Genomic DNA, 27,237 nt, shown 5'->3' with positions numbered 1-27,237 from the left:
GAAGTCTCATATAAACCATGTGAAAACAAAAATGTCAAAAACCATCGATATTCTCTATAAAACAAAGCATGTCCTGAACAAAAAATCATTATACACACTTTATTGTTCTCTGTTGCTTCCATATATGACTTACTGTCTGGAGATATGGGCTAATGCATATAAAACGAACACTCTTCATATTTTCAAGTTACAAAAAAGAGCTATAAGAATTATAAACCAATCAAACTGTATAGAACCAACTAACATTTTGTTTATTAATCTGAATACCCTGAAATTTTATGATTTAGTTGAATATAAAAGGGCACAGATAATTATAAAGCACAAAATAACTTGCTTTGCCCCAGTACTCAGAAGCTGTTCAAAGTCAGAGAGAGTCAATATGACTTAAGGGGAACAGATTTCTTTAAAAAAAAACAAGATAAGGACAAATATAAAGCAGAGATGTGTTTCTGTTAGGAGTTAACCTGTGGAATAGTTATGACAGTGATTTAAAAAGGTGTAGTTCATTTTCCTTGTTTAAAAACATGTTTAAAAATAGAGTATTAGAAAAATATATAAATCAAGAATGAAAAGAGCAAAAAAACCAAAACTCTTGGTTCTTTTGCTTTGATGTAGTTACTTGTGTGATTGAAAGTTTTGGGTTTTTTTGTTTGTTTTTTTTCTTGTTTGTTTGTTTGTTTTGTTTTTGCTTTGTTTTAGTCTTTGCTTCGAGCCCTGAGGAGCTGCATGCAAAAAGATCTTTTGTTAAAAGGGTTGGCGTAATAAGCAAACGCTTCAGCCAATACCTTTTGATTAGCCTTGCCTCATGCTTTCTTGCTTTGTGGTAGATCTTTGTTCTGTCTTCACTGAGATATTTGAATGCTAATCAATAAAAAATCAAATCAATAACTTGACAAAATCTGACCCAGAAGAGGATTTTGGTGGACAAAGGTCACACAAATTGTATAATATTGAGATAAAATGATAAAGCCAAAGGTGAGATTCACTGAGCCGTTTTATTGTTCTGCAGAGACACTTTTCTGTCCATTATTCACATGGTAACTGAGGAGCAGGAGGAGACATTATTTCAGAGGAGATTGTGTTTCAGATGTGATCAGATACTGAATTAGTGCATTAATCCCTGGCACTCATCTTGTAAGTGGTGATTATGGCCACATCTGTACACATAAAACCTCCCTGTTTTAGGAGCTCTTTGCAGGACCATCGATATTCGAAGTAGATTTAGTTGACAGACATTTCAATAAATTCCTCCCAAGTCTGCACTACAGTACAGGCAGAGATGATGTTGACTTTAAATTAGCTGGTTGGAGGAAGCATGCAAGTGCAACGCATTAATTGCAACTAATATTCTAACCACAGGCTCTGATTTTATGTCAGAAAGTAACCTTAATCTCCTTTGATATTTCTTAATGAGACAAGTATGAAGCTATAAAGATGTAGTCTGTGCTCTTCGACCATAACGCAGAGACACAAAATGGGAACATGTGGCAAGTTCTGACATTGGTCTCTTTCCCTCTGTCTCTCTCATGCAAACATGCAGAGTGGCTGGCAGTGTGATCTGAGACCGATTCAGGCTTTCCATTTGTCATCTGAAGTGGATGTAGTCTGCGCCATTAAATTATTTAAATAGAGTTTTCTAACTCTGAGCTGTGACAGTGTTCTCTAATGTCGCTAACATTTTCTAATATAGCAACTCACAGCCATCACACAGTAAACTCTGTACTCTTAAAATGAGCAGGGCAGTGCATTTTCCTCCACCTTCTCTTTACGGATCCTCGTTAAAAAGACAGAAGAGCTTTTTAAACCTGCTCATCTCTCACAGCTCTTTGTGTTATTAAAGTTTAATTTTGTTGTGGAAAGTCGTAGAACGCACTTCCTTGGCTTTAAATTGAAACTGTATTTTCCTAAACTTGTAGGTTAAAGACTGCAGCCTTAGCTGTTAATTCTAATGATCCAACACCCCAAAACATGGATATATGTGACATATGTCCATACGGATCGCCGGCTACGCCAGCAGGTGTTTGTGGTGCTGGTTTCTTCTCCTAATCAAAAGCTTCTGTTAACTGTTGTGCATGCTCAGACTTGATGGCATGAAACTGCAGAAAAGCATATTGTCTGTAGGCTAATATGAATTTCATATGGATGGAATAGGAAAACAGTATTTGAGTAATGAGCTTTTGGTGATCGCTCTGACCTTTATCAGTCCCCGTAATCATCATCCATTTGCACAACCCTAATGTGATCTGTTTTAGATATGCAAAAAGTTTCAAACTTGAGCATAAACTTGTCTGAGGTTATTAAGTTTACTGGTTCTGAACTGGCGAGTCACTTCCCCAAAGAAAAGGGACACAGGCAGACAGAACTTTGGGTTGTCTGTGAAGGTTCTCAGTCATCCAGATCATCGTAGTCTAAGAAAAAAGCGTCTGGACTTCTTTAAGTTTCTTGAAGACGTTTCATCCGAGAAGTTTCTTCAGTACTGAGAGCGTCTGGTGGAGAGTCCCAGATTGGGAGTGTCCCCAATAGGGTCATGGACCCCTATTGATCCTCTACCTAACGAGTCACTCTCAGCCAAGGTTTTGGGTGAACCCATAGTGAGACCTTGCCACACCCTGTTATCTGATTTACTGAGATCAAACGGCCCAGGATGAGCAATAGACAGTTGTTTTGTTTTGTTTTTAAATGCATAGAATCCAGGAAATAAAGTCGCTTAAAATAACCTGTGAATGTCACCAGCCCACCTGCTCGAGGTGTCCTCCCAGGTGCGCAGCTAAAACCGACATCCCAGCAAGCTTCTTGAAATCCAAGTTCTAATAAAACCAAATTTTTTTTACTTTAAACCGTTAAACTTATACAAAGTTCTACAAAAATAAAAACCAGGCCACTATTTATACTTTTTAATTCAAAGTAAATGCCACCATGTCGACTTCCTGCAGTGATGCAACTGCAGTGATGATGTAATTGGTCAGAAAAGACCCAGCAGACAGCAAAGCAGATCAGTGGCAGAGCAGAGAGGACAGAATAATGGGCTTGTCAGTGGGTGACAAACGGTAATGGCAGAATGCTTTTCTTCTACTCTTTTATTTTTGTCTTTTTGGTACAGGCCCCATCAGCTGAGGGCAGTCAGGCTGCGTCTCCAAGCCGCTCAGTGTCTGTGCAGCGGTTAGATTTAATGTCTCAATCAGCTGCTCAATTGGTATGAAATATTCTGGTGGCTGTTGCTTCCAGTAAAGGGGGGGAAAAAGAGATCAGTGTCCCCATTTTTTTCCCCCCGCTGCAGTCTACAGCATCTGCTGTCAGAAAGTAGAAAATAAATGGAAGATCTAAATGTCACAAGAATCTTTTCATTAAAGGTGATGGACGTGTGGAGTCTGGGTGCGGCGGCTCTGGTCAAATTAATTACTCACAAAGCCAGTCATGACTCTTGCTGTGTCGCTCAGCTCTCTTTATAAGTTTCCTGTGTCTCCTGATCAAACAAATATGAGAGAAAATTTACTGCAGGCTGAGAAAGATCAAATAAAAGAATTCATTAACTTTTATCTCTACATTTGACTCTTCATATTACTTTCATTATGCATAAACTTTATATTTTACTGTTGTTTCAACTGTTAACAAAATTATTTTCCAAATATGGGATACTTAAAGTAAATCTTCTTGTTTTGCTCATTTGCTGCCAGTGTCGTCGTCAGTTTTATCAATTATTGATGTTTCTCTCACTCATTTAAAAGGCTGTGTTGCACAGAAGCTGGATGTGGATCACAGTGTGGGTCAGGTTAGGTGTGAGTATCTCCTCAAAAAAGTGGTTTAGTTAAAGTGTAAGGGTAATGGGTGTTCTAAAACATTCAAACATGGACAGCTGCATAAAAGATGGAGCACAGATCAAGTGTTTGGTTTGATTTTTGTTTTTCTCGTCTCCGGCTGAAGTTTTGAAAGTGAAAAATCATGTTTGAAAACCTCACATTTAAATACTCGCAGTCTAACACTTACCCTCGTCATGTCTTTGTGGTTTTTCGGGAGTTTGCCGTTTTAAGCTTAAGTTGAGTGGAGGAACGTCCACTGAAGAAGTCACTTGGATGAGTGACGAAACGTTCCTCCCACAAAACGCTACGTCCAGATGAACAGAATCAACTTTTTGGAGAGTAACTGGGAATTAGGGCTGTTCGATATAACGATATATATCGGATGACGATATAAAAACATCTATCGTTTCATTTTACGCTATCGTTTGTTTTGTGGTGTCGCAAAATAAACTGTTTACGGCAATATTTTTTCATGGTTCTGATGGTCACTGTAGTGGCTATATTCATTTCTTAAAGTTCTCTCTTTCTCTTATATTTAATACAACCACACTACGGACGGACAAGGGCCTGTTTTTATGCGTTGTCGTTAGCAACAACGACGGTAAAACCACGGCGTGTCAGCTTGTTTATTTTCCACATAAACCTTTCACAATAAAGCTCAAGATCCTGTTGAGACTTTTCAAAATAAACGGAATCACGTGAAAGATGCAGAGTATTTACGGTTGAGAAGCAAAAAAATAAACCTTAGACTCAAACGTTAGAACAGGCTTTTCCCCGCAGCACGCCGTGTAATAAATACTCACAAAGAAAACGGCGGCCATTACAGCTTATGTCTAAAAATGTGTCTCCCCCCCGTCACCTTGTAAATGAGACATATTACCATAAACATGCCATAAGAGTGGCCAGCCAGTGAGCCAGGTGGTATGGAAACACCTGACAGGAAGGTCCAGGTGTAGCTTTACAGCAGCGACTGAACTTTCAGAGTAAGAGCTGAGATTGCCCACTAGTTGGACCAACGTTGTCCTAAACAGTAAAGGTCTAAAACATAAAGAATGCTTTGTAACATACTTCCTCCCACATGGCATTGCAAGCAGCATGTCCATTTACAGGAATGTGGTGCACAGCTGGAAAAAGTCTTTGTCCAGTCAGATAATTCCTCAAGTTACCAAACAGGAGATGCCAAGCACTAGATAACAAACTAGGATCAAAGTAACATTAGCTCATTGATTTTTATGGGTCTGACCTTTTGTCATCTGATTAAAGTGTTTCCTCTAATAGAAAACCAAGAGTGAAGTAAAAGTCTTTAAATAAAGGCTGCCCCCCTCACTACATCCAGCTGCATGCCTGCAAATGTCTCACAATAAAAGCCTTCTGTCCACTCACACATGGAGCATTGGATTTATGTTGAACACCTGGGTTTGGAGGAAGCTAATCGATGTTAGCCAACATTAGTAGTTAATTTTGTGTTTGTTCCTCTTTGTTTAGAATTGGCTCACTGATGCTTCGTTTGCTTTCATGTTACTTTAGTGAAACTGTGACACCACGAGTGCAGTGCTGGCTGGTTTTGAACAGACTGAAGCTTCACTCGTGGAAATTAGAACAACTGTGTGAAGATTCAATGTTACTATAATTTCTCGTTTTAAATACAGACCTGTTGCATTCTGCAGCTCAGGTGAGTAAAGGTCTCCGAGGAACTGCATTATGCTGAAAAATTCCTTATCAGGAGAGGTTTTTTTCCCAACATGCCCGCGGGTAGCTGTCGGTAGCTGTGGTTAGCTTTCTTAAACAATGACTTTGTGTGTGCCCTTGGCAACTTCATCTGGGAGAGAAGGCACCTGGCAGCACAAATGAAGAAGAACATTCATTAATTCTTTTTAGGGGGGGCACTAGACTTTAAATTGATTTTGTGCTTGAATGAAAACAAACTGTGGAGCCCCAAGTGAGATTATTGATGCGATGTTAGCCATTAGTCACCATTACAAAGAAAGCAAAACACTTTGAGTGGAGGTGGAGGTAATCGCCGGATGCCTTTCTGTTTCTGACAAAAACAAGTTTTTCCCCTCTTCATTGTTGCATTTGAGTGATAAGGAGACAGACGTGCCTGGAAATAAATACAATAAGAGCTTACATATCTCACCCAGATCAGAATCTGACACCTTTATCTAAGATAGTGATATTTTCTTGAGAACATTAAGAGAATGAGTTTTTATTAATTCAGTTTTAAACTATTTTCTGCTCCCACTAGTAGAGTTCTTTCAAAAAATTCTGAAAATGGATGAAAAACAACAAGTTTATCACGTCTACACTGGAAAACAGCATTTGGTAACAGTTTTCATAGAAATCTATACAATCTTCCAACATGTTGTGACTGTATTGATTTAGAAGTACTAATACATGCCCGTGCTGCAGTACTGCTTTCTGTGTTGGTGGAATAATTGGCATATACTTATTCACATTGAAAAAACAAAAGTTAGAAATGAGATATGTTTATTTGCTAAAAACAATCATTTTAGCCCATTGCTGGGTGGGGTGTAAGGCAATGTGATGATATATCATATGTCATGTAGATCAGCGGTCCCCAACCCCCGGGCCTCGGACCGGTACCGGTCCGTGAGTCGTTTGGTACCGGGCCGCGAGAGTTGAGGCTCAGGTGTGAAGTGTATGGTTTTCAGGGTTTTTATCGGTTTTCAGCGTTATTTTGTTAACGTTTTTATCGTTAACTCTGTTTTCCTGGGTCTTTTCACATGTGTTATGAATAAATCTTCTTTTTTTTCGGTACCGGTACTAGTTTTATTTTGTTGTATTTATCCGCGACACCTTAAAGGCCGATCCTTGAAAATATTGTCGGGCATAAACCGGTCCGTGGCGCAAAAAAGGTTGGAGACCGCTGATGTAGATGAGAACCTTCTGAGTTCTGCAGTGTAGCTGCGCACCAGCTGTATTTGTAGGAGTCATGCAGACACATTTCATGTATTATAGTAATTATTTGGTCTGCACCTAGAAAAGTGTGTGTGTGTGTGTGTGTGTGTGTGTGTGTGTGTGTGTGTGTGTGTGTGTGTGTGTGTGTGTGTGTGTCTCTGACCGTAAACAGTAAAGGGAGTAAACAACAGATTTGAATCACTTTAGATGATTAATATGAGGAAATAAAGTCTCAGCATGACATCACACCTTTAGCCTGTGTGACATAAAGCTGCACAACCACCTGGTTAAAAATCAACATATTTCTTCAGCCATTACAGCATTAAACAAGCCTGAGTCACAGTCAGCGTATCCCAGTTATTACTTGCCCATTTAAAAATAAATAAATTGCTGTCCATAAATTTATTTAAGTGAGCGCACACACACTAACCAGCTCTAATGTCCTCCTACTATGACATCAGAGTTTCCAGCACATCTAAAAGGAGAGGCTCAGTAAGTCAAGTGCTGTTATAAATCTGTGAATAATTTCTTACATAAAGAGCTTTTTAAGGATAAACCTGATAAAAAGTAGAGAATTATTAGTAGAAACGATCTCTGTTATCACAGCAGAGCGGTGCTATCTGATCACACTGGAATCTGTGCATAATGTAGGTGTGTAAAGACCGCAGGAGCTTATTAAAGCCATGAATCAAACGCTCAACGACACTCATGAACTCGCTGATTTCCTCTCGCTTGGGTAAAATTGACAGTGTGGACATTTTTATTCAGTGAACCAGAAACCGTGTCAGTAACTCCTCTGGAATTGTCCATGTAGCTGCTGACTTTTCCATGCACGTGCACTCAAAAGCACACAGTGTGTATATTATAAAATTACTTAGGTTGGGTGAATTTTCCGACTGGTCAATGTAATTATAACAAAATTGAGCCATATTACTCGTTATCTACATCCTTGTCTCGGGGCAGGTTTTGTTAGGTTCGTTAAAAGTACAAGCTAACATTGTTTTCATTACAGCAATGGAAATAATTTGGAAATGATGAGGTCTTTTTAAAAAGTCTACACTGAAGTAATCTAAAATGTAAATGTATTTTGGAGAAAATCTGTAATGAGCACCAAAAACAAAAGAAAAAGGCATCGAAGCATGACGTGTTTCCTGCTATCACCTCAAGTGTTTCTTAAATCAAATCAAATCAAATCACTTTTATTGTCACATCACATGTGCAGGCACACTGGCACAGCACATGCGAGTGAAATTCTTGTGTGCGAGCCCCACAAGCAACAGAGATGTGCAAACACAACAACACAAACGAGCAAAATACAAGAATGGCCAACCTGAAACTAATAAATATATGTACAATATATAATAGTGTATGCATTTCTGGATGTGTATACTAAATATTTTCCTGTGTGTGTGTGTGTGTGTGTGTGTGTGTGTGTGTGTGTGTATACACATTTTTACAAATTAAATAGTAAAAAAGAAAATAATAATAATAATAATAATAATAATAATAATAATAATAATAATAAAAAAATATATAAAATATACAGAGTTGAATATGTGCAAAACAAGTGGCATTTATATACAGTGTGGAGTGCATAATGTTGAAGTTCCAGTAGTGAAGCTGAGGTGTCTATGACGTGTTCAGCAGTCTGATGGCCTGATGGAAAAAGCCTGCTGTTGTTCTGTTTACTGTTCGTCTGGGTTTTATACTTATTTATATATATTGTCAACAATAGACAGCTGCTATTGTTTTTTGTTTGTTTTTGGGGTTTTTGTCGTTGTTGTTGTTGTTGTTGTTGTTGTTGTTGTTGTTGTTGACATGTCAGTGAGACAGTTCATGCTTCGAAAGAAACAAGATGCTAATCAACACTTGAGGCAAATCTAAAATCTAAAATACCCCTAAACTTCGCTCCAAAACAAAGACACACAACCTTGGGTGTTGTTTGTTTGCCTTTTCCTAACATCCAGTTTCCAAACCCTAATATTTGCTTTCCCGACCATTTATTATTAATTTAGCACTCGTTAGCAAGTCTTAAAATATTTCATCTAAGTGATTGGCTTTTTTTAATGGGCTCCATCACATGCCGTGCACTTCCTGTAACATGCATTAAAATCTGGAGGTGCTCTCCTCTCTCTATCTGGTTCAATAGTGTTACATTAAAGCCTCTGCCATCTTTTTTCCACTGACAGAGTTTTAAAAGCCGTAAAGCCATCAGTACCTGAGCAAGTCACTTACTGGTATCACTTTAATGCACATATATTATGATAATCTTGTTCCCTGCTTATTGCTGCCTTAATAATGGAACACTTCATTGATCCCTGAAGGAAAATCCTCTTTATGCCTCCACGTTCATGCTGAGGCTAGAGTGCAGTAACCTGTGACTGTGGGTGATGGATCCACTCAGGGATCTTTGAGCAGGGCAGATGCTTGCTGACATTTGTGTTTGCACCGTTTTAATCCTTTTTTGCCGGGAACAGATCCTGATTTGCATTTATAAATGTTTTACTTAAATCACCAGAAAAACTGAGTTACAAGGAAAACGAGTTTGTGGTAAAGTGAATGATTGTTTTAAACTAAGTGCAAAAAGAAAGCAGTTTAGTGCATCTAAATGCTCTGCCTTAGTTTGAATTATTATGCACTTTGTCAGCACGCAGTAATGCTCGCACGTCTCCATTTCTGATGTGACTGACTGTAGGAGGATCTTCTCCTTCTACAAAGCTTCTAAATAAGGAGGAAAAATGAATGGATGCAGTCTGTAAAGGGGAGTACATGTAAATTACAGTCACAGAAATATCTTAACAGCTGCCAGTGTTGCTGCAGTTCACTAAAACAATGCTGTAAAACCACAGCATCCCCCATGTTTGAACTCCCAGAGCCCCACTTTACCTTTTCCAAGAAATATTTAATTCAACAACACTCGATTCCAGCAAACCCGTCATCCGCTGCAAGAACAGCAGCAAAGGTCTCAGCAGTCCTGCTGCTGTGTTTCAGTGCGGTGTCTCTGAAGCTACCTCGAGATTTCAGTCCATTATGGAGTCTGTGCGTGTCGCTCTCACAGTCTAAGACTCATCTGCAGTAAAGTAAATGTTGGACTTGCTGTTTGTTTTACAGGGCGAGATGAGACCATGCAGCCTGCCAAGCCAGCCAAGCCGTCCTTCCTGGAGTACTTTGAGCAGAAGGAGAAGGAGGCGAACATTCATAATGACGGAGGAGGAAAAGGACAAAACAACGCTGATAACCGCAAACTGCCCGGAGAAGGAGATCTTGAAGTGGTGAGCTGGAAACGTGGCGCACACTGTTACACTTTACCGTGAAGCCGTTACCTGGTCCACTGAACACCTGTAGATGTTACTGAATTCACATCAGTACAAGCACTGAGGTGACAGGAACTATATTTAAAATGGCACCATGAACACGGCACAGGGGTATGATCTAGAGCTGGGCGATATATCGAGTTTTTAAAACATATCGATATATTTTTATACGAGATATAAGATGTGACAATATCCTTTATATCGATATAGTCTATGTTACGTTATAATTATAGTTGTGGAGCCGCAAGTTTGCCTCTCTTTCGTCCACTTTTGTCTCTACGCAACGTTACTCCGCCTCGCCTTCACTGAAGACAACTCCCCCTCCTACCCCATCGCTTCACGTGCAGACAGCGACAAGACGGACACGGCAAATCTCCGTTAACGAGTTACTGCGCATCGCCCCATGCGTGGGGCTGGACGGCGTCAACGTGCTAACGAGCTAAACATGCTAACGAGCTAACCGCGCTAACGAGCTAACAGCGCTAACCCTAAAATCCTTTCATTCTCTCAAAAGTTGATAGTGCGCCTTATGTATGAATTCTGGTTGTGCTTGGTGGCCGCGAACCGATTTTATGTGGTACACGGCGTTCAGCAATCTGTCAAAAATGTTTGAGTAGGACTTTGGTAAGCTACGGAGCTGCACCGCTTGATAGATTGTCGGCGCATTACGGCTACCGAGGAGCTTCGCGGAGTGATACGTACTGTGCATCAACGTAATATTACCGTATTGTGTGTGTTTAAGGACCATAAATGGCACCTGTAAGAGACGTGGTTATGAAGCGGATTTCAAACTCCAGGCTATCAGTCACACAGTAAAACTTGGGAACAGAGCAGCTGTAAAATCTGTCTGTCTTTGTTATTACGCTCAGCGTCTTTTAGTTTACATTTTGACTGCACAATTGTGAGCTCTTTGTTTAGCACAAAAACAACCTTGTTTTCTTTTATTTATGGAGCATTATTATTTAATGAATGCTCATAATTTAATTTTGAGTAATTTTTCATGTACATCTGTGCTGTATGTTAATAAAAGTGCCTGTGTGACATCTGGGACACAGCTTTGACTAAGAACTCTTTTTGTTCTTACTTTATGGCTTAAAAAAAATATCGAGATATATATCTTATATCGCCATCCAGCTAAAAAATATCGAGATATGAATTTTGGGTCATATCGCCCAGCCCTAGTATGATCCCCACCAGCTGCTTCGTTTTCAATAAAAAGTAGAGGTCTTCATTTTGGAAATGTTCCTGGTATCTAAGTGAAATACTGATTAAATACGAGGAAAAGTCACACAGGTTTGAAAGTAAGAAAACACTCAAACCATAAATCTGATGGGCGAGGGTAAATATTACCTGTACAAATACTGTGTGTGTATTTAAGTGCGCTGCTGCTGTCTGCAGTCAGGTTGCTCTAAAAAGCAACACGAGTAATGGAGATGAAGACGGTGAACCAGCTGCACAATGAGCCGTGTGATTCAGGCTTCTCTCCTAAAATAAAGTTACTAAACTAAACTAGTGAGGATTGAAAACTGCCAGTAGCTCATAAACTTATTATAAATAAGAAACTACCAAAGTGGATGGAGGAGATGGAGCTAACCCAACTGCACCTTCTCCTTTGGCTTTATATGCATGCAGGTGAGCCTCTGCAGCTAATCAGAACTCAGATTAAACCATAGAGAAAGGGCAGGAGGGCGGAGGTTAATCACAACATGGATCGGGCTGAATGCTCCTTAGAACCTCTCAGAATATGTCTGATGTCTTCAGATCAACCTGTGGAGATGTCTAATAAACAATGAGTGATGTCTAGACCAAAATACTCAATTTTGCTCTCCAAGGGCCTGATATCCACTTACGAGGACGTTATACTGCCACTGTTCTATCGAAATTTAAAACGAATATCCTCATATGTGGATCTCATTTTTCTCAGAAACAAAAATCAGGTAATTCTTTGTTTTTACATTCATCAAGTGCCAATGAGCCCAAATAGCAAAGAGAAATTAAAAATGCCATGGAAGAGTTCGGGTCTTAGGTTAAAGAATTTAAATTCAAAGCTCTAAAAATGGTTAAAATTTAGTTTATTGTAGCTTCTGAGTTGCTTCACTTTTCAGAGCCTGATGCCTCAGATGAAATCATGTTAACGAAAAAGCAGAGGTTGTTTGTCTCGCTCAGAGACATTTATGCTGGACGCGTGGCTGCTCCTGCTGCTGGAATTAAATATTGAATATGTGACCTTTAACTGCGAGGTGGTTTCTCTTACCTGATCACCCAGCTGCCGTTTCACCTTTAGCTGTTCAGACGACGCATCAGCAGAAAGCAAAACGATAAATAAAACTACAGGTAGGCACCGAATCCTAAAAGCTGAAATTATTAAAAAGAAACAAACAAAACAATAAAGCAAAATTGTATTTTGCAGAATTTATTATCAGTGGTGAAGCTTTGCTTGAATTATGTACAACACTGAATTTCACAGCGGCTGTTTGAGCCATAAAAGAACAAAGACGTGTGTCCTGCTGAATGTGCGCATGTATGACTTCATAATTTTCAAGTGTGTGTGTGTGTGTGTGTGTGTGTGTGTGTGTGTGTGTGTTGAATGCACTTATATGTGTGCAACTGTGCGTTTGAAGTCGGTACACTAACAGACAGTGACGGCTCCCCGCTGGTTGACCCTGATTTTCCCTCTTGTTCTCCTGGATCTTTAATATTGTAACTGTTCGATGTAGGAAGGAGGGAAGAAACACACAGTCACTCACACTCACACACACACACACACACACACACACACACACACACACACACACACAGAGGATCATCACAGAGGTGTATCGCTCGTGGCTGTGACGCCTACATGCTGTCAGGTTTGATGCTTGTCAGGCACACGTTCAGTTAGAAGATCGTCTCTCAGTGACTTGAAAAAGTTTTGGATTGTGTGTTCGAGGGAGACGAGTTGACTTAAACATTTACATCTGCACTCGAACACGCAGGAATATAAGCAGCATGCATTTATAGACAAGAGGAAGTACATGACAGATGCTTCCTGTCTACACTGTTTGATCAGAGACTGCGTTGAGCTGAAATGCTCCCCAAAACACTGAGGAACAGGACCTGCACATTTACAGGAAGTGTAGAGCAGCTGGCTCATAACTGGACATATGGAAGTTCCAGTTAGGTTTGCTCTTTGTGGTTTGCATTGTTTTAAATGTGTTTGTTATCATCAGCCAGTTTAAAGGTGGAGAGCTCACTCGGGGTTGGTAATGAGGTGCTGCCCTCATTATGACCACGAGCAGCAGGTGGCGACCAAATGAATCAGAGTGTGGATGCAAGCAGTGGCAACGCAGGACTTTAATAGAGGAGCAGATTGATTTGTTTGTTTTCTTTCAGTTAGTTTTGTTATTACACAATACTGTTTATTCAAAGTGTAATCTTTGTATTTTAGTCAGCTAAATTATCTTTTCAAGACTTTTCAGTTTAGTTTCAGTATAACTACAACAGCACAGAGGATAAACGCAGGTTTTACTAATACTGACATTTTCACAGGTTGAACTTGCCTTGTGTTTTGTAGCACAGAGGATCTGAGTATTTCTGTGTCTGCGGTGCATGAACATACTGCCAATTAGCACTGAGCCTCTGTGTGTACAGAGACGACCTGATGGCAGCAGAAGTAAAGCTGTTTCTGCAGCGTTTAGGGGAAAATCAAGTCGGCTTTACTCGAAGACTCCAATCCCACTCGGGGGGATTTATTGTTCCATTAGACTTTCAAATGTGAGGATAAAAAGCTAATTTCTTTTTGGATCTCTAATACACTGAGACAGCTTGTTGACAGCCGCATGCTGACTGTGTTTAATTTTAGATATGTCGGCTCTTCTATTTTTGTATTTTGCTATCAGATGTTTTTTTAATGCTCTTACCTGGGACAGTCATGTAGGCTCGTTGAAAACTCCAGCAGTTTGTGATTTATACATGTGCTTTTTAAAATCTTTTCGAGGTTTATTTCTTCCCGCGCAGGGTTGCTCTTTCACTCTCGTCTCTGTAGACCCTTGCTAATAGTGTCCCCATTGTACATGGCAGAGGTGTTTGCATAAATCACCTTTCACCTTTATTTTAAGGTGTGTCATCATCTTGTATAGGATTTTAAGGTCTATATATAGCTGTCCTGCATTAATATTTACCATTTTAGCTGTGGTTTTAGCTCCAGCCTCCTTAGTAGTGTGACAATGCAGCATAAGAACATATGGAGGAAAGCACTAACCTGCATTATTCATGAGAAGACGTAGAACAACCTTCCCCGCGCACCACCCAGCGCTTTCTCTTTTTCTCTGTTTTCATTCCCGTCTATTTTTGTTCTTCACTTATTGGTTTCTTTTTTTCATCCCTCCTGCTGCTTTTTTCCATTCTCTCTATCTCTCTATCTCTCTCTCTCTCTCTCTATCTCTCTCTCGCTCTATCTCTCTCTCTCTCCTCTTCAGATGTAAAGGAGTCCATGTTCTTGGCTGGCAGACGGTCAGCGGATGCAGGCTGAAACCAGTCACTGTCTAGTGAGCCCTCATCTGTCACATGATCTGTCAAAACGTAACTGTTAAACAACTTAAAGAGACATGCCAACACACACACACACACACACACACACACACACACACACACACACACACACAGACCACTGGAGTTTGTTTGCTTTCCTGATGGCGGCTTCAGTGCAGTGGTGGGGGAACTCCAGGCCTCAGGGGCCGGTGTCCTGCAGGTTTTTGAGGTGTCTGCTGGTTTAAATGGCTAAAGGACCTCGTCAACATGTCCTGAAGTTCTCCGGAGGCCTGGTAATGAACTACTCCTGTGATTCATGTGTGCTGACCCAGGGTGATACCTAAAACCTTCAGGACTCTGGCCCTTGAGGCCTGGAGTTCCCCCACCCTGCTTTAGTGACTCATCTTATAATCTCAGCAGACATTATCTTTCAACTTTTCTTTATTACCTTTCCCTAGCATCCTCATCCTCTGTCACACCAGGCTTCTGTATCTCCTTCAGTAGGTTGTCCCTCCTTTGTGCCTTCCCCCGCCTCCTCCACCTTCAGCCAGTAGCAGTTTCCTCAAACACCCTGCTGGTGATCAGCACTGGGAACAGTTATTGTTAACCCATTTAATTTAGTCATTCTTGACACCACCCTCCCATTTATCCGTGTCTTACACCAGCACTAGGAGTACCCTAGCTTTTGCTTGTGGATGAATGGAAACTTTGCATAAAGGGTTCAAAACCTTTTCCAGGGAGCCGTCATGCGTCATGTGTTCGAGAGGGAGTCAGACTTGGTGGGAACACGTCTGAATGTCTGAGTACAGCCAGAGCCAGCAGGCGCTCATTGTTAAAGATTTGTGTACTTTAACTGAAAATCAGACGTTCTCCACTGCTTTAATGAACATGGATTTGTTTCCAGAGGTTCCTGTTTGAGTCTTTATGTCTGGAATGAAAGCAGCTATTGAACAGAAGGCTCTCTTCAGCTACTCTGAGTCTATGGCTCAACTTTTGACCTCTGTGTGATCGAGGCTCAGAGAACCCTAGAGCAGCGGTCCCCACGGACCGGTTTAATGTCAGACAATATTTTCATGGACCGGCCTTTAAGGTGTCGTGGATAAATAGAACAAAATAAAATGATACGACCAAGACAAAAACTGGTATTTGGCATTTTGTAAATATAAAAATAAACATAAATTCAGAAACATGTGTAATTGTGTAACTTTATTAGCAGCGTCCTCCTGAAATTGCGCCAACAACACTGAGAGTAACATCCCCCTCTCTGCCCCTTAATGCTCTCTGGTCGCTATGGTAACACATCAATATTTCTTTCAAAATAAGACACAACTGCAACACGGAAAAAGACCCAGGGAAACAGAGTTAACGATAAAAACCCTGAAAACCATAAATTTCACACCCGAGCCTCAACTCTCGCGGCCCGGTACCAAACGACTCACGGACTGGTATCGGTCCGTGGCCCGGGGGTTGGGGACCGCTGTGCCAGAGCAGTTGGAGCCTGGTGCTTCTGCAGGGCCTGATGAACTAGCAGAACAACTTTTGCTTTGAATTTTACTCTGACCAACAGTGAGATCCCATATCAGGTTCCCACGGAGATATATCGAAGTTCTGTTTTGTTTTGGGTTGTTTTGCAATCTTTAATTAATGATTGTGATAATTAGCCCCATTTAGAGAATCTAGCAGATGAAATGCTGCTGTTAAAGTGTAAATACAGCTTTAAAGAAAGGGAGTGAAAAGCATCCTGATGTGCTGCTCGTCTTCTGGATTTGCCGCAGGTTTTTGACACAGCTGATCATTTCTATAGTTTCAGTCATTACTCAAGAGAAGTAATGTAACGCATATTAATCCTTACTTAAAAAATCATGCAAATAATGCTTTACTGAGAATAAGTAATCTGGTAACACTGTTACATTAGTTCTGTGGTGAACTGCAACACTGAGTTACATTATTACCAGTAATCAGCTGTTCTGCTTTTTCATATTGTTTATTTCATATTTAGATGTGAATCGAACAAAATCTGTCCCGGAGTGAAGAAGTGAGGAAACACTTGATGGGGCAGTGTGCTCTTTCTGGTTGCTCCTGAGCAGACTGACTCTATAACGCTGTCCTGCTTAGAACAGTTTGAAACAGATGAGAGAATAGTGCTGTTGGTGAGCCTGATTGCTCTTAAAGCTGCACTGAAGTTTGTTTGAAATGGAATCTTTAGTTCTTGTGACGGTACATCCATTTCTACAAGCAAAGCCCCGTTTGTAGTCTGCGCACACTTAAGAAGTTGTGTACTCATAGAAAGCTCTGAGCTGGCAGGACGAGCTGCAACAATGTCAGAACAGATGAGCAGCTTTGTATCTGCAGCCAACAATACAGTGAAATCCTTTAGCTCTTCAGCTGCTGAATGCTCCACTGTTTTTGCAAACTCGTGTTTGGCTGCTGAGATCTCACAGAACTGTTTCTGCATGAAAGGGAATTAAAATGGCAGAAAAGTGCTGAGATGAGCTGAAAAGGGAGAATTCAGCTGTGGGTTTACCACTACAGCAAAATATGAAAACTACAGATCCACACAGCAGCCTTAAATACCCTTCGGTTTGATAAGGATAGGTGGAGAGGGAAAGCCCACCCCCATTCTTCTTGTACAGCCACCGAGTGCTTTGATGTCGTTCCCTTTAGAGGGCGGCTCTGTGTTTTTGGTCAAATTATGCAGCGTGCTGTGGAAAAGCCGAGAGAGCAGACGGTTTGTAAGCAGTTAGCTCAGGTGCTAAATATTTCATAACCAAAGTGTGTGTTTTTGTAGTTGTTTGCTCAACAAAATAATGCATCACAGCTGCAGCTGAAAAGAATGCGCTCATAACAACATTATGGATAATTCATATTTTCATTTTAATGACCGCATCCTTAAAGAGGGACTCCTCCCTAAACCCGGCATCGAAAGTTACAACAAAGTCAAGAGTGTGCTGTGTCAAATGTGTCAAAGTGCATCAGGTGATTTTATTGGTTTAACTGAAGAAGTCGTCAAAGTTTTAGTTTGTGTTGAAGTTTGAATGAATTCAGTCGGCTGTGAAGTCGAGCGCACCGACCGCTGGAGTCGAAGCAGGTTTCAGTGTTGAGGATTGTGATGGGAGGAGCCGAGCGATCCTTCTGTTAATAACAGCAGCAGGTGCACAGGTGTGATGTGCGTCTGTGTTTAGGTGAAGCACACTTTCACTTTGGGTTTGAACCTGCTGATCAGCAAAAGTACTGATAAAGCTCCGAAGGTCACATCTTAATATTCCAGTTAAAACCTCCCGTTGCTGCTTTGATGCACTTCATCATTTATTCAATAAGTGAGTATTTTTTTATTGGCTAGTTTAATAACTGATTAAGAATTTATTGGCTAGTTTAATAATTAAGCTGTCTTCTCCAAAAGTTAAAATGCTTCTGACATAAAAAATATATTTGTTGGTCTGTTGGGTTAATTTTACTTCTTCATTGATGAGTCCATAAATCAAAGAAGGTCTTGTCCCATTTTTAAATGCTTTAGTTGGATGATTCCTGTAAGCAATACTCATGATTGATTACTGTAAATATATTGAATGAACTGGACATATCAGCAGCAAATGTTGATGTGAGCTTTTGGCCCTTTTGGCCGCTTTTTTGGAGTCCAGTTGTAGGACCTTCCCTTGTTCACGGTTATCTGTCTAGTGGACTCAAACGGCGGCGTTATTTTAGCTCTATTGATTCTGGGTAATAAATAGCCTGAGAGCGTTGTGCTGCTGGTAAAAGCTGAGAGGGGGAATCCCCTGGGGAAAAGCTAAAGCAAGCACCAGGTCCCTGTCTGAGGCCGGCAACCGAGAGAGGAGGGATTGAATACAAGTCAATAGATTCATCCTTTGAAAGCTGCTAAAATAGATACTTTCATCAGACACTTTGGTTATTGCTGTCATGTGTGACGTACTTTGAGGGCGCGGTAAAGGTTTTTGTCAGCGTCCACTAATGGACTGCGTCCGCGTTGATCTTTGACCCTCAAGTCATCAAATCCTGCTTCGAATGTCGTTGTGACGCGTTGTGTGTATCAAAAGCTGACCGTGAGAGTTCACTCATGACAAACGTTCAGTGTTCAGAAAACTTTGTGTTTCTCGTAACTATAATTTAAAGCAGAGAGGTGAGAGCAGGGAGGGAGTCTGAAGCCAAACTGTGAGCTGGTTCCACATGAGAGGAGCCTGAAAGTCAACGCTCGTCAAACTCAGGGAAAATAAATGTTTGCTCTTAATGAGGTGCCCTGACTTTCCGTCTCACACACCCGAGGTCCTCGATGCTGATGAATAAGCACAGCAGCCTTAACATAGTTCAATGTGTTCTCCTCTAGGTAAGCACGTGGTCGGTGGAGGATCTGCGGCTGAAGCTCGCCTCTCTGGACCCTCAGATGGAGCAGGAGATCGAGGAGATCCGCCAGCGCTACCAGTCCAAGAGGCAGCCCATCCTCGACGCCATCGAGGCCAAAAAACGAAGGCAGCCGAACTTCTGAGAAGTTCTGAAGGATTTCTCTCACGTTTCCCGCAGCAGTTTGGAGGAACGTCACCGAGGCTGCTGGAGTTTCTGCGTGATGTGACGTTTGGGGAGTGAGGATTATCGGTTTGACGTCTGCCTGCTGAGTTTTTGGACCTTTGTCTAAGAAAAACTGTAGAAAAGCTGTTCAGCTGAATATCATTGACATTTATTTTGTCTGCTTGAGATCCATGATCCTTCTGTTTGTGGCATTTCTTTTCATTTCAGTATCATCAGCAGCAGTTTTGGACTCGAGTTTCTTTCTGCTTATTTCAAGCTTGCACACAGTTGCTTTAAAGAGGTGAACAGGTGAACATACCTGGAGACCGTCAGGTCCTGTCCTTAATCATGTGGTACATCATCATTTGAACTGCTGACTGTTAAACTTCGGTACTCGTCTATTACTTAACTTCTTGCCATCATTGTTGGTGAAGCTGCGGAGCTTTTCTAGGTTTCTGCGTCTGACAGCGAGGTGTTTTATAGAACAGGATGAATCTTCATTCTTGAAAAATGCACAAAAATGTAACATGGACAGTGGATAAAACTGGGTTCTGTCGGCACGTCTGCTTTTCCAAAGATCTCTAAAAGACAACAAATCACTGAATTTGAATTCACAGCTAAAAGCAGAGGAGATAACCAGTTTTTCTCCTCTTCCACTCGACTGGTCATCTGAGAGATGCTGCACATATTCTGTGTTTCCACACAGTTTGCTCTGAACTCCAAAGCTAAGGTTTCTTTCAAAGCTGCTTGAGGAAACTCTCTAATCTGGTACATGTCTCTGCGTTTCTGTTTTCTACATTTCATAACTTGGTGTTACATTGAAGTCCTACTCATTATATCGGACTTTGTGTTTGTGCCTCGCGACCAAACTGTTACTAGATCTTTTCTTTTGTCTTTGATCTTCTGTGGGCTGAAGCACATTTCTCTCACTCCTGCAGCTGCAGCATGAAGCCAGCCTGCAGAATTACTTCAGTAAAGAAGACAGAAAAATGGGATCAGTTAGTGCAGAGTGTGGTTCGTGAACCAGACGTATTCTTTGCTTTGTAGAGCACATCATTTCACTTTTTCCAGTTTTATATATTTATAAGATTATGCGATCGTCATCTCAGCTCTTGGGCCAGTTAATGAGGAGTGTTTACAGTTCACAGGTGATGATTCTGCTCTCTGATTGGTTTGTTCGGTTGGGTTTCGGTTGTCTGTCGGCTTGTGGGTCAGAAGATGAATCTGACAGGTTGAGATGATCAAAAAGAAAAGAAAAAAGAAATCTGGCTACATGAAATTACAAATCTGTAGAACTATGTCAATATTTAGTAAATGTTTCTAACACACTGTAAATTAGGAGTTAAAAGACATTTTCAAGTGTTTCCAGTTTGTGTCGACATTCATAACTCCAGTATTACAGTACGTCATCAGTATCCTGTCATTACAGCACAGGAGGAGTTATTGTTGTCGACATGCAGACTAAATGAAGTGCCCTTTTAATTTTTTTATACGTTTCCTTTGTTTGAGTGGGTCTCTGAGTGTAGCACGGGGCACAGTGGCCGCCCGGCCGCTGGTTTGACTCGTCCTCAGATGAACTTCGCTCACTGTTCTCGCTAAACTGAAGCAAAACTTGTTGTAGAGAAACTCCCTAAAGTCCAGCAGGGGGCAGTAGACAGATTTTCCTGAGTGAAGTGGAGTGTGTGGAGCTCGGGGGCTAAAATGATTGTGCTCTACACAGAAAATCCCTCATTTTACTTTTTTTGTGTTTGTTTGTTGATAAAAGTAAAATTACACTCAGGCCATTTAATTTTTCTTCCAGTGAAGCAGATTTTTTTTTTTTTCTTTCGAGTTAAAATGTTCGCATTGTGCTAAAACATGCTGATTGGTCAGGACGGCCCCCTCGACTATGCCCGTTCCCAGAGCAGTGTGGTTGAACCACAGCACAAACAGAAGCAGCCGGCTGTGATTGAAGGCGACTGTATCTAAAAATCTCTCCTGCTCGCTTCATGACTGAAATCAAAGCTGCTGTACTCGTGGTGCACGCTCCTGTCACGTCTCTAATACTTACAAAAACGTATTTTACTTCAGCTGAGCTTGTTTAAAAAGTATTTAGAGAGAGAAAGTAGAATTATATACACTCTCCTGCCCTTCTATCAAAAATGTTGACCCTGCAAATTTTACATTTTTGGCTGCAGCTCAATGAAGTCTCCTTCATTTTGGATCGTCTCAGCACGACTCCCTACAAAGACGTTCTCTGACAGTGCCTTATTCTCGATTAGCCAAGTGACCAATCACAGCAGAGACAGGTGACCAATCACAGCAGGGCCAGAGGTTCTGTATCAGTGAAGCCTGTGAGGAAAATCCTGCATTCTTTAACATTAAACATGTAGACGTAGTCTGCTGCAAAATGAAACGATGAAACTGTAAATGAGCATATCGTGGGCACTTGTAACGTTACAGTGTGTTAGGAACCATTTATTAATGTCTCCTTATAAATGTTTGACAGTGGACAATAGACGAGAAGATCTCATCTTTCTTATATCCGTTTACTTGCTAACTGTTCCATCTCTCCACAAAGTCATTTTTTGAAAGCACAGATGATGGTTTGTAAGTAAAACATGAAGTTTGGGATCCTAAAACTTCTGAATTTTGATGTTCTGATTGTTGATTGCACCAAAATGTGAAATATGAGCACATTTGCCTTTTTGTTTAACCACCAGTGCCCTTCTTATTGTTTGGATTTTCATTTCAGATCCAGTTTTTTTCTTTATCTCTCCTAAAATAAGCTCTAAAAAAACAGACCTGGTTTGACAGATTTATGGAGCAGATTCAACAAAGCTTTTATCCCCCCGGGTTTGATCTGGCACAGCGGACTCGACGAGGCCGCTCCTGAAAAAGTGCCAAGAAGACTTAACTTCTGACATTCCTTTAGGAGGTCCAGCACAAGAGAAAATAAGGGACGGTTTATATTTTTCTACGTAGGTTTAGCGGTGACGCAGTCAGTCGGCGAGGTGACGGTTTGTGTGTGTGTCCGGATGAAAATGAGCTTCTCAGGTCATAAAAACTCCTCAGGGCTGTGAAATAATGGCAGAACCAATTAGAAAACGCTGTAGATGGTTCAGAGTTCCTTCATACACGGTCACGTCTGTATATATGAGCAACACTCGGCTGCATGTGTATATTTTGATTCATTCAGCTGAAAAGTTCAGTGTCAAAAACAGGACTTTAGAAAAAATGTGAGAACGGCTGCTTTCAGAGGGAAACCCTTCAGCTGGATTTCATCACACAATGCTGTATTTAACGGGTGGTTCAAATCCACAATGTGCACATTTTCCTGTGGCCTGCGGTGCTCTTTATCCACCAGCCATGTTTTAGTCACATGGCCAGTTTCCTTTCGGTCCACAGCATCATAGCAGAAATAAACATGTTAACAGCCTGCTGCAGAAATGGTTCTGCCCTCTGTGGCTGTTTTCATCCTTCATAAGAACTGTACAGTGGGTTCACTTTTCCTTTATGTCTGTTTAGATTTGATTGTGGCTTGAAATTCGAATTGTCCACCTTGGGAAGCTGTAGCTGACCGTTGTCTGTCTACAGCTCAGCTAATTTGGATCATTTCTCTGTGTTCACACTGTTTTTTGAGCCTTTTTGTGATGCAGATCATCCATCAGGTCTGTGGTTACAGTCATTGACATGCTCGTGTTTTATCAGCCTGTTACTTTGCAGTAATAAGCAGCTGTAGGCATGTCTGAGACCAAACTGATAAAGGTGGATGGATATCAGTGCAGGCCGGAGGAAGAACCTGTGAGTTTGTTTGAACTGCCCCTTTAAGCTGGTTGGTGTCTCCTGTGTTTCTCTGTAAGATGATGACTCATGAGCACAATTCATTTCCTGCTGTGTTACAGGCAAAGCTTTTTCTGCCTTGTCCTACCAACTGTGGATGCACTGTGGGGCTGTCAGAATATAAAAACTGGTTTTGATCCCTCGACGTTCAGAAAAAGGGGACACATATTTAAAATAATGGCGCCTGATTGTTGTTGAATTATTTGCATGAGCTGCTTGTTGCTGCCTGAAATTAAGTCAAAGTCACTGGAGACCAGACAACCTCTTTTTTTTTTTTCTTTAATGTAACAGAGACACTTTTAAATGCTTCTTTGATTTTCCAACCTTTGACTGATTCTTCATAAACTGCTGAATATGGAAACCACAACAAACATCAGAAAGCATTTGCAGGTTTATTTTTGGTACAGCCAAACTTCTTCAACCTTGAGACTGTTGAATTTTTACTTTGATTTAATATAATTTACATGCTTGAGTTTAAAAAAAAAAACAAAAACTGAGCAGCATGTCAGTTTACTCAACGAGTGATTCATGGATAAATCCATACACTCAAAATGAGGCTCTCTTTAATCTCTACGTTTGTTTTGTGAACATTTCTTTCTTTAACTTTTTGTTTCGTGCTGGTTTTATATAACTAGCTGTTTAATTTCACCTCAATATTCAAGCACAAACATTTTTTGGATCAAATAAAGACCAGAATTGGATTCTTGGAAAAAAGTGAACAAACGAACAAAACAAAGAAAACCAGAGAAAAACATGAAATGTTGCTTTAGTTCAGCAACTCCAGATTAGACTTTTTATTTTACAAGTTAATCTAAGTGAAAATCTTTCTGCCGTCTTGTGTCTCTGCCTTTTGTATAAATCTGTTTGAGCATGTCAGGATCTGAGTTTGCTTCCTGTTGGCGTCGGCCTTAAAGTCAGCTTGTGTTTGAGATCACTGGTGTTTGGTTGGTTTGTGTCCTTTGTGGGTTTTTTGTTGTTTGCTTGTCTAACAAAGAAAATAAAAAACTAAAGCAATAAAAGATGCTGCTTTTACTTTTGTACATATAGATTCTTATTAAAGTTCCAATTAAATCAAATGTAACTGTAAACACGCAGCAGACGCTTCATTAGGTACACCTTGGCAGTAACAGGCTGGACCCCATTTTTCCTTCAGAACTGCTTCAATTCTTCATGGCAGAGATTAAATATAAAGAACACTTCTCAAAGATTTTGGTCCATGTTGAAATGACAGCATCACAAAGTAACTGCAGATTTGTCAGCTGCATCCTTCATGTAACTCTCCTGTTGCAGCACATCCCAAACTGAGACTCAACACACCAGGCAAATTATATTTCATCATTTGTTCACCAGTTTTAATAAGTCTGTTGCAATTATTGCCACAATTTCCTGTTGTTATTTGACAGGTGTGGTCTTCTGCTGTCTACAGTTCAAGATGCTCTTCTGCATATCTTGGTTGTAACGAGCGGTTATTTGAGTTACTGAGTTACTCTGACCTCTGACATCAAACATTAACACAGTTTCTGCTCACTGGATATTTGCTCTTTTTTTTTAACCGTTCCCTGTAATCAGCAGTTTCTGAACTACTCAGACCTGCTGCTCAGTTGGAGCTTCAGCAGGTCGTCTTGACTCTACGTGGCTAAATGTACACTGTTTCTGCCACGTGACTGTCTGTCAGTATTTCCATACTGGATTTTATATCTGATGAAATAACTGATGTTCCAGTTTGCACAGTCATGCTCTGCCTTCATCATCAGCGTTGGCTGCAGGACTCTCACTGCCTTCTGCACTTTCTGAAAGTTTTCTCGTGTCCTATCAGATCCATCACAAACACCCAAACGTTTTAGGCACGCCTCGTCCCCCTTTTTCTTGTTTCCTCTCCTTGTTCAGACTTTTGACTGTCAGCCAAAATAGCAGAAATGAATTTTTAATCAGCCAGTCACGAATCTGATCTCTCTCTCCTTCAGTCTGTCTGCAGATGTGCTGTTTGTCCCGACAAAAATAAAACAGAAAGTGTGTGTGTGTGTGTGTGTGTGTGTGTGTGTGTGTGAGAGAGAGAGAGTTTTCCTAGAAAGAGGACATCCAGCACTGGGGCAGATCTACTGGGGAGCAAGAGGGGGCAACTGCCCCCCCACTGTAGAGCCTTGCCCCCAACCTGCTGCATGTTGCTGAGTGTTCTTGAGCTTTTTGCTCTTCCTAAAGCTCTAAGATGCTGCCCACCTGCATATTTAGGGTTCAAACTATAGAAATAGGCATTCATGGCCTTTTCATTCACCACATCCAGGAACGTAGGGGCTCTAGGAACGCAACCCCCACAAATTCCGGGGGTTGACTGGATGACTGGATAAGCCACCTTTGTCTGACTGTTGCTGTGATTGGGAGCTACATGATTAAAATTGAATTGAACTAAATGAATTGGATGTCTCTCTCTGAGACTGACAAACCCTGACGGCACCTGAATGGTCGTGCCGTCCTAGAGGAGCTGGACTACCTGTGCTGCTTTAAAGGAGTCCAGCCTCTCCAGGGCTCCTGATGTCACTTTGATCCAAAGCAGCTGAAGTGGAGTCGGAGTAGTTTTTGCTTCCTAACTGGACAGAGAGATGTCCTTGATGCTTAACTGCTCTGACTGATTGTTCCCTTAATCCCTTAATTGTTTCCTTTTGAGCACTGTTGAAACTTTACAGTTCATCCGTTACTTTTTCTTCCAAAGTCCTGAACACACTCTCATCATGCTGAAAAGGCAGACGTTGCACTGTGTTTAGGCTGAGAAACATTGTGCCAAGGCTTTTTCAAATGATGACAAAAACCTTTCTCAGTTTCTCTCCGCGTTTTCAAACAGACAACAGCGTTCAGCCCCAACTCGACGTGGCACAGCTTCAAACTGTGGATCATCAGCTCTCTGTCAGACTGGAAGGAATCCTGCCCGGAGACTCGTCCGACACAAGCATCCATTATGTGAAACTCAAGCTAAGCTGCAGAACAATCTTAATGTCGTTCATCCTGCGGAAATTTCACCCTGCTTGTCTTTCAGAACGAAGTTTTGGCAGAGAGGTGACATTTAAAGGGCCAGTTCACCCAAATCCGATTCTCATTAAGACGTCTTAACGGTTTCAGTCCTCTCAGAAAGAAAGTTGTTATAGTAAGTAAACCAGAGGTGAGTGAACTGGAACTAGAATAGAACTAAATATTAAACCAGTTCTTCTGTTAACAGCTTCTTAAGTTAGAAGTTCAAAAGTTAGTCCAGAGCCAGAACAGTGTTGTCGTCCACCGTCTGCTACATAAAACTATAAAAGAAATATGCACCGAGGCTCATGCTGTCGTGTTTAAGAGTTTTGGTTATCCTTCATTTCCTGTTTTTTTTTATTGTGAAAGTATCTTTTCACCTCATTAAATGTCTTTAACTTTGTTATTTGATGAGTTTAATGTTTCTGTTTTCCTTTGCTCTCTTTCAGATTTTCCCTTTTTTATTAACTTGTTGTCTCCATTTTAAGAAACATCTTTAGTGCTTTTATAAATGCAGCACTTCAGGTTTCCTTTCTCTCTTCAACACGTGCCTTTTTATCTTCTGTTTGACTTTGACAAGTTTTAAAGGACATTTGATTTGCATTTGATATGATGACAAAGAAAACAAAAGGAAGAGAGGGAGAGAGCAAAGTGCCCAACGGACACTGAATATAAACTGAGTGTAAAAATTAGATGGACATGAAAAGGACTTAGTAGAATTAAAAAGAAAGAGACATTAGCTCAGGTGAATGCTGAGTTTGATGCTCTCAGCAGCGTCAGAACTGACTTTTAGTGACAGTTTGACAGGTTTGGTTCATTTACGAGTACAAAGTGTTTGACGTTTCACAAAGTGATGACTAAACAAACACCAATGACGCATCTCAAACTGAAACAGGCCTGTAGGAATCTATAAATACTGTAAGATGCAGTATATCTTTATTTATCTTTAGAATATGACCCAAATTTAAATGATTTACTCTTGAGTGCAAAACAAGTGCAAATAAATAAATAAATAAATTTACAAAAATTGGCGTTTCTAACCTCAGTTAACTTTGTTTGCACGCCACCATTCGTCCAGTCAAATTGGGAATATTTTCTCTGTTCCATGGTTACTTAAGTCTGAGAAATGTCACCGTACTGGATTTCATAGCTTCAAGAGAGACAATAGCTTCAGTCTTGGTGCGACACTGCTGAACTTTTTTAGCTGTGTTAAAGTCTGGAAATGTTTTTTTGTTGTTTTTTTTTAGCAACACACTATTGCAATCCATGGATGTGTAGCTATTGTGATGCTTCATAGTATGAAATGTCAGTGCACCTTCTGCTCCAGATACAAGCACCCTCGTTTTTCCAGGTGT

General features: G+C 40.7%; 2 protein-coding genes across 2 annotated transcripts in view; both read left to right on the top strand.

Annotated features, from left to right (window-relative positions):
- Positions 1-23,914, top strand: part of LOC309706827 (serine/threonine-protein kinase 4-like) — a 45,421-nt gene extending 21,507 nt beyond the window's left edge. Inside the window, exons 10-11 of the mRNA XM_082533734.1 lie at positions 9,828-9,988; positions 18,882-23,914. Coding sequence (XP_082389860.1) covers positions 9,828-9,988; positions 18,882-19,040 — 320 coding nt within the window. The 3' untranslated portion in view covers positions 19,041-23,914. The remainder of the gene's footprint in view (positions 1-9,827; positions 9,989-18,881) is intronic.
- The window catches only part of LOC309706828 (uncharacterized protein), a 127,476-nt gene that overhangs the window by 12,545 nt on the left and 87,694 nt on the right, over positions 1-27,237 (top strand). The window lies entirely within an intron of this gene.

Source organism: Aulonocara stuartgranti, assembly GCF_965226115.1.
Source record: "Aulonocara stuartgranti genome assembly, chromosome: 5".
Taxonomy (NCBI): Eukaryota; Metazoa; Chordata; class Actinopteri; order Cichliformes; family Cichlidae; genus Aulonocara; species Aulonocara stuartgranti.
This window is presented reverse-complemented; position numbering and strand designations above follow the sequence as displayed.